General features: G+C 41.6%; 2 protein-coding genes across 3 annotated transcripts; one reads left to right on the top strand and one right to left on the bottom strand.

Annotated features, from left to right (window-relative positions):
- Positions 1-953: 953 nt before the first annotated feature.
- On the bottom strand, positions 954-6,021 carry LOC148368363 (uncharacterized). The gene is made up of 3 exons (XM_088330373.1): positions 5,734-6,021; positions 5,165-5,257; positions 954-3,086 (listed from the first exon to the last, which is right to left on the bottom strand). Exons 1-3 carry the CDS (start codon positions 5,843-5,845, stop codon positions 1,912-1,914), a joined length of 1,380 nt encoding a protein of 459 aa, XP_088186499.1. The 5' UTR covers positions 5,846-6,021; the 3' UTR covers positions 954-1,911.
- A 996-nt stretch (positions 6,022-7,017) lies between these two features.
- LOC148368362 (uncharacterized) lies at positions 7,018-13,913 on the top strand. Of its 2 annotated transcripts, XM_088330306.1 has the most exons (4): positions 7,018-7,268; positions 9,044-9,355; positions 11,488-11,629; positions 11,712-11,857. In XM_088330306.1, exons 1-4 carry the CDS (start codon positions 7,160-7,162, stop codon positions 11,719-11,721), a joined length of 573 nt encoding a protein of 190 aa, XP_088186432.1. In that variant the 5' UTR covers positions 7,018-7,159; the 3' UTR covers positions 11,722-11,857. The 2 variants fall into 2 exon arrangements, with proteins under 2 accessions (XP_088186432.1, XP_088186431.1); XM_088330305.1 differs by having other exon boundaries at positions 11,488-13,913.
- Positions 13,914-15,662: the final 1,749 nt, after the last annotated feature.

The raw sequence follows: 15,662 nt of genomic DNA, 5'->3' as shown, positions 1-15,662 counted from the left end.
AAAGTGTAACGGGACCCAGGTGGAAAAAAACAATATTTTTGTTTTTTTTTTGTTGTTGTTTTAAGTCATCTGCAAAATAGATGAGAAATGTCAGTCTGACACGACACCATTTCATTGTTGGCATTAAGGTTCATTTATTAAGAAGTCTGACTAAATCACGTTATGTCCCGCGAGACTTGGCCCAAGCACCCTTCTCTGACCTGTGAGACCTTGCCATCTAGCGTTTATATACTGGTACTTCTCTTACCCTTTTCTGCTACTATATCAACATATTTCATCCCCGTCAATTTGTACTTTTGCCGTACAAAGTACGCTTATGATGCATTTTAAGATGCATACGACGTACGAGTAAATCTTGATATTTCGAATGCTAACAGATGGAGCATCGGACTCATTTGAACATTATTTGTTTTGATTGTTAAAGGGGGAACGAATTGGGCTACTGATGGGTGCTGTATAGTATTCATATTCATATTTCAGTTTAATGTTGTCTTACAATGTGGTCATGGTGATTTCCAGTCTTAACTTCATCTTAGTCCAGGAAAATCCAAGTCCCTTTTCTGTTTAGACTTTACACATTGTTAAGTTTCGGTTCTGGCAAAAGTCATCACTCGTAACATCATTTCTGACTCTTTTATGGCCAAAATAACAACACATTTCCAAATGTCTTTAAATTATATCTATTTGGTTCAGAACCAATTCGGTCAGCAGGCAGTGCTATTGGTTTCCAACACGAATTCATAAGAAATAGCTAGTATTTATCATGAAAGATGCAACTTTAAACACAAAGTATTTTCAGCTTTAAATGATCAATTTTGTAGTTCGTTGATATGGATGATGATTGATCGGTCCAGAAGAAAAATTTAATCGACACACAAATAATGCACGTTTGATTTTAACACACTACATTTTATTCACATGTCAAAAAAAATGTATCGAACGAAAGAATAAAGCACATTGTTGACATAAGCATTCAGTGTTAGCAAGGGGGAAGGCTGAAGAAATTATGCAACATGTTAACAGTTATGATCAATGAACCCGGTTTTAAGATAATAAATTCATTTCAATGATCAGGGATTGTTTTCATAGCGTACCAACATGGGTTATTTGTCCATAACACAAAAGAGGTTGTTGCACTCACCCTGTTTAGTTTTGAGAACAAAAAATCGCTCAGGGGAGGGGTGTGTGAGAAGCAGCACATGGCCAACCAGAAAGATGAAAAAAATTAAGGTTCCTATCTCATTTGGCGGTGGACTTCATGGGGATATTTCTCATCCGGACAACAGGGACGGAGAGAACCACAGGCTCTCCAAGCTTTGGGGCTCTGGTGAGACCAGACTACAACCCTGGGGACCTAGGTTGGCTATCTTATTATTATAATAATGATCTATCTTATCTATCTACCTCAGGAGGGGTGACCGACAGCAAGACAAACTCATACAATAACAAAGAAAATAAAAGGGAAAAATTAGCAAAAAAACGCACACAAAACTTTTTGGAACATGGCCAACCCAAATGCACAAACAAGTTAGGCAACCCGGCACCGAAGTTGGTCATGATTTCGTCCCTCCAGATGAAACGGGACACAAGAAAGCGGCCGTGTCACTCCGGTCAGGGTGACACAATACACTCTTTTGTTCAAAAGGGCTTGACAGCTTTCACTGGTTTAACCCTGCCGCATCATACAGGTGCCCTGCCCATCCCTTAGAATGCACCCAAACATCCCACTACCCTTTTAAGACACCTCTCCACTCATTCCTATCACCAACAATAGCTCTAACTTTCACTATTAAAGATAATTGTTGATAACAGGCAATATTTTATGCAGACAATGAAACAGATCATCTATCAAGAAACATGACACATATGAGAATGATTAATCTTTTGAATCCATATGAAGACTTCGGGGTTTCAATTCTTTATCATAAAGCTGGAGAGTCTGCTCACTTCTTGTGAATGAATGTGAATTTTTTGGTGTGATTTCAATTGTCCATTTTGGGTGAAATTTTGACCACAAATTGAGCAGGCGAAAGGCTTCTCGCCAGTGTGGGTTCGTTGGTGTAATTTCAGGTGTCCATTTTGGGTAAATTTTTTACCACAAATTGAGCAGGCGAAAGGCTTCTCGCCAGTGTGGGTTCGTTGGTGTAATTTCAGGTGTCCGTTTTGGGTGAATCTTTGACCACAAACTGAACAAGAAAAAGGCTTCTCGCCAGTGTGGGTTTTTCGGTGTGATTTTAAGCTCCCGTTCTGTGAGAATCGCTTTCCACAAATTGAGCAGGAGAAAGGCTTCTCGTCAGTGTGTGTTCTAATGTGTCTCTTTAAGGTTCCACTTGTAGTGAATCTGTGACCGCAAACATAGCAGGCAAAAGCCTTCTCGCCAGTGTGGGTAAGTTGGTGAAATTTTAATTGTCTATTTTGGGTGAATTTTTTACTGCACACTGAGCAAGAAAAAGGCATCTTACCAGTGTGGGTTAGTGTGTGTGTTTTTAAGTCCCTACTCTGGGTGAATTGTTTTCCACAAACAGAGCAGGCAAAAGGCTTCTTGCCAGTGTGGTATCTAATGTGTCTCTTTAAGTTTCCACTTATAGTGAATCTTTTATCGCAAACTGAGCAGGCAAAAGGTTTCTCGCCAGTGTGGGTTAGTTGGTGTGATTTTAAGTTTCCACTTATAGTGAATCTTTTACCACAAACTGAGCAGGCAAAAGGCCTCTCGCCAGCGTGGAATTTCATATGCAACTTCATATAATACTTGCTTTGAAACGTTTTCCCACACTGGGAACATGTGTTACCACCTTCCGACTGCGAGTCGCTTTCAGCGTTTGCGGAATGGGACGTGTCGTCATAATCCGTTTCCTCGTGTTGAGGGGAGCTGATGCTTAGAGGCTCCTGCCAACCGTTATCTTCAGGTTGACCTTGATCTTCGACGGTCACTAGTAAGACTTGAAAATCGTCCTCCTCTTTAACGTGAACAGGCTCCCCATCCTCTGCCTCTTGCTTAATGTGACAAGGCTTCAGATCCTCCTCAATTTTAACGGCAGGAAACTCTGGTTCATGTTGCCCAGTTTGAAGATATTTTTGGCTGACGTCTGCAAGACACAAGTCACATTTATTTATATTGCCATTAACTCATTCAGTGCCGTAACGTAACATTTTCAGAAGCCCGTCCCCGATTGCCAAAACTTAAAAAAAATTCTAAAGGTGCCGCTGATCAGTAAGTATTAGGCCTCTGGGAATGAAATCATCACTAGATGGTAGGAGTGGCTATGAGCAGATTCCTTGGTCAACACTTAATACCGCGTTTTGGATCCACTGTATTACTCTGTAAGGCGGTGAGTAGGTGCTGGCGTATATGCGAAGTACGCGCAGCATGATGAGAAAAGCAAAGATATAAGTATCAACTGTTAACGATTCAAATTTTTATTCTTTCTAAAAAAAAAATGACCAACGGCCTTCGTTGGGATAACGTATCGTGGGACCCTGCGATCACCATGACAACCTGAATCATGTGATCACGTCACCCGAGACATCAGGGGCTGAGAATTTTTGCAAAGTCATGCATAAGTTTAGTGTTCTTGCAATCAAATGTTATTTTTCAAGTAAAGTGCCCTTGTGTTTATGGAAAGTATTGTTTAGATATTTTAGGTTTTGAAATATAGACATTAAAAAAAAAGCACCGAAGCGAAACTTCTGCTTGAAATTTATCGTGTTCGTTTTTCTCAGAAGTTTTTCGGGAAACAAGTATTTTTTTTTCAAAAACTTGGTAATGTCATCAAATCGACGAAATCAACTGTTGTTTCATAAAAGATGACTCTTAAAGCTTCCTCGTGGTGTGTCCTATGCCGGTATAGCTACAGAGCTAGATTTTCTGTAGGCCATCAGAAATGAGTCAATATGGCCAACGTCGGCTGGCATCGGCACTTCCCATTTGAGAGAAACGTCTGGTACTAATCAGAAACACTCGCAGAGGGCTGCAAAGACCACCACCACCACAACATCCCATCATCTGAAACCTACGCGAGGGCAAGGAAAAACTAAACCCAGCATGGGGAAAAAGAAGAAACCTTGAGAAGGAGCCAAAACTGTTATTTGAAATAAATATAAATTTTATAAATAAGAAAGGTGAGGAATCCGCCCAGATCTACACGACAGGAGTTGACCTGAAAAGAATTGGGACCACCGTTTCCAAGGTTACAGAACAAAATACCCTAAGACGTCAGGATTTGAAATCACACATGGCACAAAAGGTTCCTCTGCTTAAACCAGCAAATGTTAAGGCTCGTCTTCAGTTTGCATATGACCAATTGGATGATACGGAGGAGTTGTGGGAGAAGATTTTGTAGTCAGGTGAGACCAAGATAGAACTTTTTGGTCATGAATCTACTAAGCGTGTTCGGAAGAAGAACAATGAAGAATGCAATCCTTACTCCGAAGCATGGGAGTGCTTTGAGGGTGTTTTTCTGCACATGGGACAGGACAATTGCACTGCATTTAAGAGAGGATGACTGGGGCCGTTTATTGTGAGATTTTGGGGAACAACCTCCTCTCCTTAGTCAGATCATGAAAGGTCGTGCCAGGTCTTCCAACACGACAACGACCCGAAGCACGCAGCCAGGAAAACCAAGGTGTAGCTCCGTAAGAAGCATATCAAGGTTCTAGCATGGCCCTAACAGTCTCCAGACCTGAACTCAATCAGAAAGCTTTTGAGGGAAAATAAGAGTTTCTCATGTCAGCCCAGAGACCTGACTGATATAGAGAAGATCTGTGTGGAGGAATGGGCCAGGAATCTCCTACAGTGTGTGCAAAGCTGGTGAAAGACTACAGGAAACGTTTTACCTCTGTGATAGCAGACAAAGGCTACCGTACCAAATATCAAAACTCATTTTCTCAAGTGTTACTTTCAAAACCATGCATTGTGATTTCTATATTTTTCTTGTTAGTTTATCCCTCTCACAGTGGGCATGCACCTATGATGAAAATTTGAATGATTTCTACATGGAAGATGTAGCAAAATAGCAGGGTGTTTAAATACTTATTTTCTTCTCTGTGTGTATTTTGAAAGAATGAGCGAGACAGAAACCCGAACCTTATTCGAAAGGAAAGTACGGTGGACGTCGACGGCCAAATACGAGATGTCGAGGACGTTGCAGAAAGTAAAACGACCAACCTGCTCGGTTCAACACAATTTGGAGTATCTTGTAAACAGTTCCTGGCAACTCTGGTTCCTGCCCCGGAGTAGGAAGATGGTCTTCACCGATGTCTGCAACACACAAGTCAAATGGCATTTATTTGTGACGCCTTTATTCACAGAATCTCACAAAGGGACGCACAGAACACAGCAGGGTTCCTACAGCTTAAGACAAGTTAAATTCAAGACTTTTTGGATGCCTTTAGATGTCAAATTTAAGACAAGGTTGACAAAATCACATACTTGAAACAAACAAGTAACACGAATAAGAGGCAATTTTAAAACAAATGTTTGATTTGTTTTATTTGTTTTAACTACATTTTAGTCCAGTTGAAAATGTCTGATCTGAAAAACAGCACTCTCCAGAGTTGAAGACATTTAAGCAGGTTGCAATGGGTGTTGCAAGGGCCTCAGTGCATAATACACGGTCAACCTCAACATTAAATATAGAGTAAGTTGTAGAACGATCAAGCTTCCAGCTTTTTTTTTCGCTAGCCTGCAAAAGTTTGGGAAGCATTGTCACTGTAGCAGAAGCGAAAATGACGGACCTGCCCCGAGCTCCTTGGAACCAGCCTCCGGTCGCCGAAGTTCTCGCTCGGTCTCCTCTTTTGCTCCCCGAAGCTTCTCTCCAAGAAATCCATCTTCCCCACTGGAGCACATTTTCTCCAAGTTTGAACGAAAAAACGTCACGAGGTGTCGCTCCAACTCGGCAGTAAAAAGGACAGACCTTCAAAAAGGACTGCAAAGTGATACTTTTGTCGAGTTTACGTCGTTTGAAGTCGACTACAGGACTTTCTCGACATTTTCTTGTTTGGCAGCCATGACACCTTCACCTTCCAAACCCCTCCGCCATGGATTGTGGGACACACATATAGACAATAGGTCGGCGTGCTGTAGCTGCTAGCTAACTAGCGTGCCTTCAAGGCGGCCATATTGGTCAGGGCAACTTCGCGCAACGGACATTAAAAATGAATCACAACCTGCTCATTTTAAAACTGATTTTTATGTGGGTAACTTGTTATCAACATTACAGAAAATTAGCTTGAAACCATTTAAGAAACTGAAAAATTATTAATTGAAAAAAATACATTATTAAAACAACAATTTATAAACCATTATAGAAGTTAAATTTTAACACTGTATATTAAACGCTGAGAAAGACCGATTTCAAATTCAAAATCAGTGTTAGGAGGACATTTTGAGACTGAGAAAACCTAGCGTGACTTTTTGTTCTTTTTTACATTTTTTTGTTTTTTTCCAAATGAAGGTAAATGAATTACTGTTATACAGTATGTAAGCATGACTAGCAAAAAATCATCCATGTATAAAGATATATTTTAAAAAAAAACTTAGTTAAAGGAAATTGGTCATCTGACTTCTACTGAAGTGTCCCTATAGATCAGGGGTGTCAAACTCAATTATACAGAGGGCCAGAACTCAAACCACACCTTTGAACAGGATAAATATATATTGAATAGACTTTCCTTTTAAAAAATAAATACAAAAATATGAATTTAAAACAGCCAGGAAAATTATTCCAGAATCAACAAATTTAAACATTAATTGAATTAAAAATTGTTGCCCTCCATTAAAAAAAAAAATCTCCTGTCAAAACTATCAAAATGAAAATGTGAAAAAAAAACCGGAAAATATGAATAAAATGAGCAGGTTTTGATTTCTTTTCAATGTACATCCATTGCGCGAAGTTGCCCCGACCAAAATGGCCGCCACGTAGGCACGTTAGTTAGTGGGCTGCTACAGCACGCCGACCTATCCAATCGTCTATATCTGTGTCCCACAATCTATTGCGGTGCGGTTTCGAATGAGAAGGTGTCATGGCTGCCGAACAATAGAATGTCCTATAGTCGACTTCAAACGACGTAAACTCGACACAAGTATCACTTTGCGGTCCTTTCCGAAGGTTTGTCCCTTTTAATCCCGAGTCGGAGCGTTTTTCGTTGAAAGCTGGATAAAATGTGCTCCAGTGCTGAAGGACCTGTTCAAGAGAAGCTTCGGGGAGCCAAAGAGGAGACCGAGCGAGAACGTCGATTACCGGACGCCTTTTCCAAGCAGCTCGGGGCAGGTCCGTCATTTTTTGCTTCTGCTACCTCCTTGACGAGGTGTTGTGAAAGGATAGTGGGATTGTGGATGCCTTCTTAAGGATGGGCTCGGAACACATATGATGCGGCAGGGGAAATCTGGAGGGACGAAAGCATGACTAATTTAGGTGCCGAGGTGCTTAACTTGTTTGGGTGTTTGGGCAATTGGGTTGGCCATGGTCCAAAAATGTTTTTGTGTTTTTTTTTTTGCTCTTTTTTCCCCTTTTATTTTCTTTGTTATTGTATGTGCTTGTCTTGCTGTCGGTCACCCCTCTTGAGGGATATGACCAAGGTAGATAGATAGGTAGACATCCTTGGCATCAGGGGCGTTACCAGTGGGGGGTGGCCGGTGTGATGCCGAAAAATGAGAAAAATGGCTCCTTGCAAAATGATGTAAGAAGTTTTCAAGCAGAAGTTTCGGCTCCACACTTTTTAATATCTATATTTTCGATACCTAGAATATTTAAACAATACTTTCCATAAACAATAGGGCACTTTGCTTAAAAAATAACATTTGATTGCAAGAACACTAAACTTATTCAGATCTACTTTATTGTCATTCTAGTACACGTGTATACAGAACGAAATGTCGATGGATCTGACTCCCACAGTTTCCCTCAGTGTCCTTCAGTGTACAGATATAAATAAAGCTGTATTGTGTTATTACCATAGTGCCGATAGTGCAAGAAGAGACGCTAACCAGATGTGCAAGATGGGCAGTCAGGTTAACAAGTCAGGTACACAGTACCATTATATTGTAAACAATAACACTGTAAGTAATAACACTGTAAGTAACAATAGTGCAGAGATCAAATGTGCAAGGAGTGGCAAGCTATAAAAAAAACTGCCACTAGTGCAAAAGTCAAATTAGCAGCCGTTTAGATTTAAGTTAACTATATGTTAGATTGACCATTTAACAGTCTAATGGCCAGGGGGACTAGACTATTGCGGAGCCTGGTGGTCCTGCACCGCACACTGCAGTACCTCTTCCCAGAGGCTAGCAGAGTGAATAGTCCATGATGGGGGTGAGAGGGGTCCCCGGTAATGTTCTTAGCATGGGATAAGCAGCGCTTCTGGCCAATGTCCTGAATGGAGGGAAGTGTAGTCCCGATTATTTTCTCCGCTGTCCTCGTTACCCTCCTCACACTACCCCAGTCGGTAGCGCTGCAGCCTCCACACCACACAGAGATACAGCTGGTCAGGATACTCTCTATGGTGCCCCTGTAGAAAGTGATGAGGGATGGTGGGGGCAGGTGGGCTCTCCTCATCCTCCGCAGGAAGTACAGGCGCTGCTGTGCCCGCACGACTTTGCAAAAATTTTCAGCCCCTGATGTCTCGGGTGACGTGATCTCATGACTCAGGTCGTCATGGTGATCGCAGGGTCATACGAAACGTCATCCCAACGAATGCCTTCAGTCGTTTTTTTAGAAAGAATAAAAATTTAAAGCGTTAACAGTCTGTACTTATATCTTTGCTTTTCTCGTCACACTTTGTGTACTTAGCATATACGCCGACGCCAACTCACCGCCACACAGAGTAATACGGTGGATACAGGAATCAAACGCGGCATCTGATCAAAGCTACTCCTCTCATCTAGTGATGATTTAATTCCCAGAGGCCTAATACTTAGTGATCAGCAGCGCCTAAGCCTTTAGCATTTTTTTACGTTTTGGCACTCAGGGACAAGCTTCTGAAAACGTATGATATGGAACTGAAGGAGTTGAGGGCAATACAAATAAATGTGACTTGTGTCTTGCAGACGTCAGCCAAGAATTTCTTCCTACTGCGTGGCAGGAACCAGAGTTGCCTGCCGTTAAAATTGAGGAGGAAGATCTGAAGCCTTATCACGTTAAGCAAGAGAAGGAGGATTGGGAGCCTGTTCGCATTAAACAGGAGGACGATTTTCCAGTCTTGCTAGTGACCGGGGTCCGTTCAACTGTCGAAAATCAAGGTCAACCTGAAGATCAAGGACAACCTGAAAATAACAGTTGGCAGGAGCCTCTAAGCATCAGCGCCCCTCAACACGAGGAACAGGATGACGACGACACGTCCCACCCCTTAAACGCTGAAGGTGATAACACATGTTCCCAGTGTGGGAAAATGTTTCGAAGCAAGTCTTACATGAAGTTGCATATGAAATTCCATGCTGGTGAGAAGCCTTTTTCCTGCTCAGTTTGTGGTAAAACATTCACACAAAGTGTGGACTTAACAAAACACATTAGAACCCACACTAACGAGAAGCCTTTTGGCTGCTCAGTTTGTGGTAAAAAATTCACCCAAAAAGGACACTTGAAATTACACCAACTAACCCACACAGGCGAGAAGCTTTTTTCTTGCTCAGTTTGTGGTAAAAAATTTGCCCAAAATGGGCAAATGAAATTACACCAACTAACCCACACTGGCGAGAAGCCTTTCACTTGCTCAATTTGTGGTAAAAGATTCAAAGAGAGTGGGAGTTTAACAAAACACATTAGAACCCACACTGGTGAGAAGCCATTTGCTTGCCCATTTTGTGGTAAAAAATTCTCCCAACAAGGAAACTTGAAGTTACACACAAGAACCCACACTGGCGAGAAGCCTTTTTCCTGCTCTGTTTGCAATAAAGGATTCAGTGAAAGTAGGAGCTTAAAAAAACACACGAGAACCCACACTGGCATGAAGCCTTTTGCTTGCTCAGTTTGCGGTCAAAGATTCACAGAGAATGGGAACTTAAAGTCACACCCAAAAAAATCACACTGACGAGAAGCCTTTTTCCTGCTCAGTTTGTGGTCCAAGATTTACCTTGAGTTGCACTTTAAAACAACACACACTAACCCACACTGGGGAAGAAGCCTTTCGACTGCTCAATTTGCAGTCATAGATTCAAAGAAAGTTAGAGCCTTAAAAAACACACACTAACCCACACTGGCGAGAAGCCTTTTGCCTGCCCAGTTTGTGGTAAAAAATTCACCCAGCGTTGGGGACTTAAAAAAACATACGAGAACTCACACTGGCGAAAAGCTTTTCGCCTGCTCAATTTGTGAAAAACAATTCATAGAGAGTGGCAACTTAAAGAAACACTAGAACCCACACTGGCGAGAAGCCTTTCGCCTGTTCAATTTGCGGTAAACGATTTTCTCAGAATAGGAGCTTAACATTACACAAAATAACACACACTGACGAGTAGCCTTTTTCCTGCTCAGTTTGCGGTCAGAAATTCGCCTAAAGAGGCAACTTACAACAATATAGACTAACTCACGCTGGCGAGAAGCCTTTTGCCTGCCTACACGGCGTTAGAAGTCTGAAAGGATCCAGACAAGAAGACAAGTCGGAATGGCCAAGTTTCATCCTCCAACGAAGTTTGCTTTCGAAAAACCGTCAGAATGGCCTGCAGCGTTTCGAGCGCTACACATTCGCCACGGAAATAAACAAAGACAATGGACTCATTCAAGTAAGCTGCAATGGGAAGCCAGGCGGAGAATGTATCTAAATCTTTTGTCATTGATCCTGGTGTACTGTTCCAGATCTGCTACACGTCCTTCTAGCGCAATAATCCTCTTGTCTTTCTCCATGTTTTCGTTTTTTTAGGTCTTTGTTTTCAGCCATTAAACTCATTACTGTGTCTTGTTGTTTAGTGACTATAGCCATTTTGTCCATTAAAAGGCAGAATGACTTGTTAATTTCCTCGAGTTCTTTATCCCTGCTCGGCATCTTGAAAATTCCACGCTTCTCTCACGGCACCGTCCGCTGATCGCCCCACCCGATCGCCCTCTGACTCTCAGGTTGTTATTTCGCCGGACTTAGTTTCCCCGGCCTTTGGTCGCTTTACCAAGCAGCGCCGCCATGTTTGCCAGCGTCAACGCGTCAACAATGGCCGATCTCGGAAGCAGGACGAATCGGCCTCCTTCCTGCACTGGTTTTCGAAAGAAATTCGCCGAGTCAACGGCAACGTCGACTCTGTGCTTTATTTTCTTTTCGAACCCTACGGGCGCCAAAATCGTGGCATTCAAGTGGCCATATCACATTAGCGGCTACGCTAGCTTCACTCACGGTGTGGTACGTTCACGTTTAATTCTCAGAGGCCTAATACTTACTGATCAGCAGCGGTTAAGCCTTTCGCATTATTTCACGTTTTGGCACTCGGGGACAATGCTTCTGAAATTGTACGTTATGGCACTGAACCAGTCAAGGGCAATACAAATAAATATGACTTTTGTCTTGCAGACGTCAGCCAAGAATATCTTCCTACTGCTAAGCAGGAACCAGAGTTGCCAGCCGTTAAAATTGAGGAGGAGGCGGAAGATCTAAAGCCTTATCACGTTAAGCAAGAGGCAGAGGATGGGGAGCCTGTTCGCGTTAAAGAGAAGTACGATATTCCAGTCTTGCTAGTGACCGGGGTCCATTCAACCGTGGAAGATCAAGGTCAACCTGAAGATATTGGTTGGCAGGAGACTCTAAGCATCAGCTCCCGTCAACACGTGGGAACGGATGACGACGACACGTCCCACTCTGCAAACGCTGAAAGCGGCTTGCAGTCCGAAAGTGGTAACACATCTTCTCAGTGTGGGAAAATGTTTCAACGCAGTTCTTATATGAAGTTGCATATGAAATTCCATGCTGGTAAGAAGTCTTTTTGCTGCTCAGTTTGCGATAAAATATTCACTACAAGAGGAAACTTAAAACGACACATTCGAACCCACACTGGCGAAAAGCCTTTTTGCTGCTCAGTTTGCGGTCAAAGTTTCACTGAGAGTAGGAGTTTAAAGAAACACATTAGAACCCACAGTGGCGAGAAGCCTTTTTCTTGTTCAGTTTGTGGTAAAGCATTCATAAAGAGTGAGGACTTAATTAGACACATTAGAACCCACACTAACGAGAAGCCTTTTTCTTGCTCTGTTTGTGGTAAAAAATTCGCCCAAAATGGACACTTGAAATCACACACACTAACCCACACAGGCGAGAAGCCTTTTGCCTGCTCAGTTTGTGGAAAACAATTCTTAAAGAATTGGAACTTAATGTCACACCATAAAACCCACACTGGTGAAAAGCCTTTTTCCTGCTCAGTTTGCGGTCAAAGTTTCACTGAAAGTGGGACCTTAAAGAAACACATTAGAACCCACACTGGCGAGAAGCCTTTTTCTTGTTCAGTTTGCGGTAAAAAATTCTCCCGACAAGCACACTTGAAATTACACCAAAGAACCCACACTGGGGACAAGCCTTTTTCTTGTTCAGTTTGCGGTAAAAAATTCACCCAACAAGGAGGCTTGAAATTACACCAACTAACCCACACTGGTGAGAAGCCTTTCGCCTGCTCAATTTGTGGAGAACGATTTTCTCAGAAAAGTCGCTTAAAATCACACGAAATAACACACACTGGCGAGAAGCCTTTCGCCTGCTCAATTTGTGGAGAACGATTTTCTCAGAATAGGAGCTTAAAATCACACAAAATAACACACACTGGAGAGAAGCCTTTTTCCTGCTCAGTTTGCGGTCAAAGTTTCACCGAGAATGGGAGCTTAAAGAAACATATTAGAACCCACACTGGCGAGAAGCCTTTTTCTTGCTCAGTTTGTAGAAAACGATTCTCATGGAATGGGAGCTTAAAATCACACCAAAAAACCCACACTGGCGAAAAGCCTTTTTCTTGTTCAGTTTGCGGTCGAAGATTCACTACAAGTGAAAACTTAAAGAGACACATTAGAACCCACACTGGCGAGAAGCCTTTTGCCTGTTCAATTTGTGGTAAGAGTTTTACTGAGAGTGGAAACGTAAAGAAACATATTAGAACCCACACGGGTGAGAAACCTTTTACCTGTTGACTTTGTGGTTAAAAAATGCATCCATATCATAGAAATTAAACACAAGAACCCACACTGGCGAGAGAACTTTAGCTTGCTCGGTTTGCGGTCAAACATTTACTGAAAGTTGTGGCTTAAAAACATCTAACTGACCACAGGCGGTCTTGGGAACATAACTGCCACAAAACTATTTCCCATCACCTTTTTCCAACCACTGACTCTGCCGACACATCAAAAAACCCACATTCATTCACACGAAGTGAGCAGACTCTCCAGCTTTATAATAAAGATTTGAAACCCCAAAGTCTCCATATGGAGTCAAAAGATTCATGATTTGTATATGTGCCATGTTTCTTGATAGATGATCTATTTCATCGTGCGTTCGCGTAAAATTTTGCCTGTTATCAACAATTATAATTATGAAACAATAAGATCGCCGACCTAGGTCCCCAGGGTTAGGGCCTGTTCTCACCAGAACCACAAAGCTTGGAGAGCCTGTGGTTCTCTCCGTCCCTGTTGTTGGGATGAGAACAATCCCTGTGAAGTCCATCACCAAAAGAGATAGGAAACTTTATTACGTCATCTTCCTTGTTGGCCATGTGCTGCTTCTCACACACCCCTCCCTTGAGGGACTATTTGTTCTCACAAGTACACAAAAAGGGTTGGTTTAGCACCCTCTTTGGTGTTTTGTGCAAATATCCCATGTTGGCACGCTATAAAAACAATCCCTGATCATTGAAATGAGATTATTAACATAAAACTGGGTTCATTGATCAGTAGTTAACCTGTTGCATAATTTCTTCCACCTTCCCCCTTGCTAACCCTGAGTGTTTATGTCAACAATGTCCTCTATTCTTACGTTTGATTCTATTTTCTTTGTCATGTGAATAAAACATAGTTTGTTAAAATCAATCTGCGTGCATTATCTGTGGGTCGATGTTTTTTTTTCTTCTGGACGGATCAATCATTATCCATATCAATGAACTACAAATCGATCATTTAAAGCTGAAAATGCATTGTGTTTAAAGTTGCATCCTCCATGACCAATGCTCGACACAGGCTATTTCAAATGAATTCGTGTTGGAAACCGAGAGCACCGCCTGCTGACCGAATTGGCATCCACCAAATTAGATTCCGAACCAAATAAATCTAAAGCCATTTGGATATGTGTTATTTTGGCCAGAAAAGAGTTTGATATCATTTCATGAATGATGACTTTTGCCAGAACCGAAACTTAACTATGTGTTAAGTCAAGACAGAAAAGGGGCTTGGATTTTCCTGGACCAAAATGAAGTTGAGACTGGAAATCACCATGACCACATTGTAAGACAACATTAAACTGAAATATGAACTGTTATAAGTATATACAGAACGTGACCTTTCAGTAACCCAACTCGTAGCCCCTTTAACAAACAAAAGTAATAATGTTCCAATGAGTCCCCTGCTTCAACTCTTGGCATTCAAAATATCAAGATTTCCTAATGTACTCATCCCTGAAACTGTAAATCTTACGTAGCTCACCAAGGACATGGTCTTGCAGCCATGAAGTTCCACCATAGTACGTAACATTCGCGTGAATTCAGTGAATCGGAGCATGTAAAAAGGTTTACTCCAAAACACACCATAAAACCGAAAAAATAAATCAGCCGAAAAGTATCTCTGCCTTGTTACTAGCTGTGTGTCTAGCCATTGAATTCCCGTTTACAAATAAACAGACTTCTAAAACTATTTTCTTGAGGCCGTTAATCTCGGAACTTTTGATGGACAGCTTTTTCCGCGGATTCGCTTCTCGGTCCTCATTAGCCTATACCGGTCTGTATTGCTAAAAATGACAACGCCTCCTTTACCTGCGAAGAACTCTAGCCTATCGTGACCGGGTCAAATCATAATCGACACATTGGTTGGCTGATAAAATTCAAAATAAGTCAATATGAAAATGCGTCTATTGTATTCAAGTTAAACCCTGAAATAAGTGTTCTCAACGCTCAGTGTTCTGGTTTGTCCGCGTCCCTGCGTCCTAGACGCATGATTTTTGCTGGGAACGCATAGTGTCAAATCAACGTGCGTCCCTGGGATGCAACTTTTTTGACCCAAAATTGTCATTGTGACCCGATTACATTTTTTAAAACAAAAATTTACCGCACTCCAAACTTTTTGTCATGCTGATACGCCATTGTTGTTTTGGTAGATAGATAGATAGATAGATAGATAGATAGATAGATAGATAGATACTTTATTCATCCCCTAAGGGAAATTCACATTTCCAGCAGCATCCCTGAGCTGAGAACAATACAATAATAAAGCCAAAAGAATACAATATACAATACCAGTGTGACGTGCAAATGCCCACTTTAGCATGTTATATAGAGTAACTAAATAGTGCTACACAGAATACATATTGAATAGAATAGAATAGAATAGAATATACCTTTATTGTCATTGTTACAAATGGGCTAACATATTGTGACAACGAAATTGGGCATGACACTCCAGTTTTACACATAGTGAGGGTATGAGCAAGAAGATAAAGGAACAGAGAAGATAATGTTATAAAACAAGGGGAATAAGGCTATAGTTATAATTTACATGGTATTTACACAA

The sequence above is a fragment of the Urocampus carinirostris genome, chromosome 3 (genome assembly GCF_059441175.1).
Source record: "Urocampus carinirostris isolate Australia breed hairy pipefish chromosome 3, RoL_Ucar_1.0, whole genome shotgun sequence".
Taxonomy (NCBI): Eukaryota; Metazoa; Chordata; class Actinopteri; order Syngnathiformes; family Syngnathidae; genus Urocampus; species Urocampus carinirostris.
The sequence above is the reverse complement of the archived record's forward strand: the minus strand, read 5'-3'. Positions and strand labels throughout refer to the sequence as shown.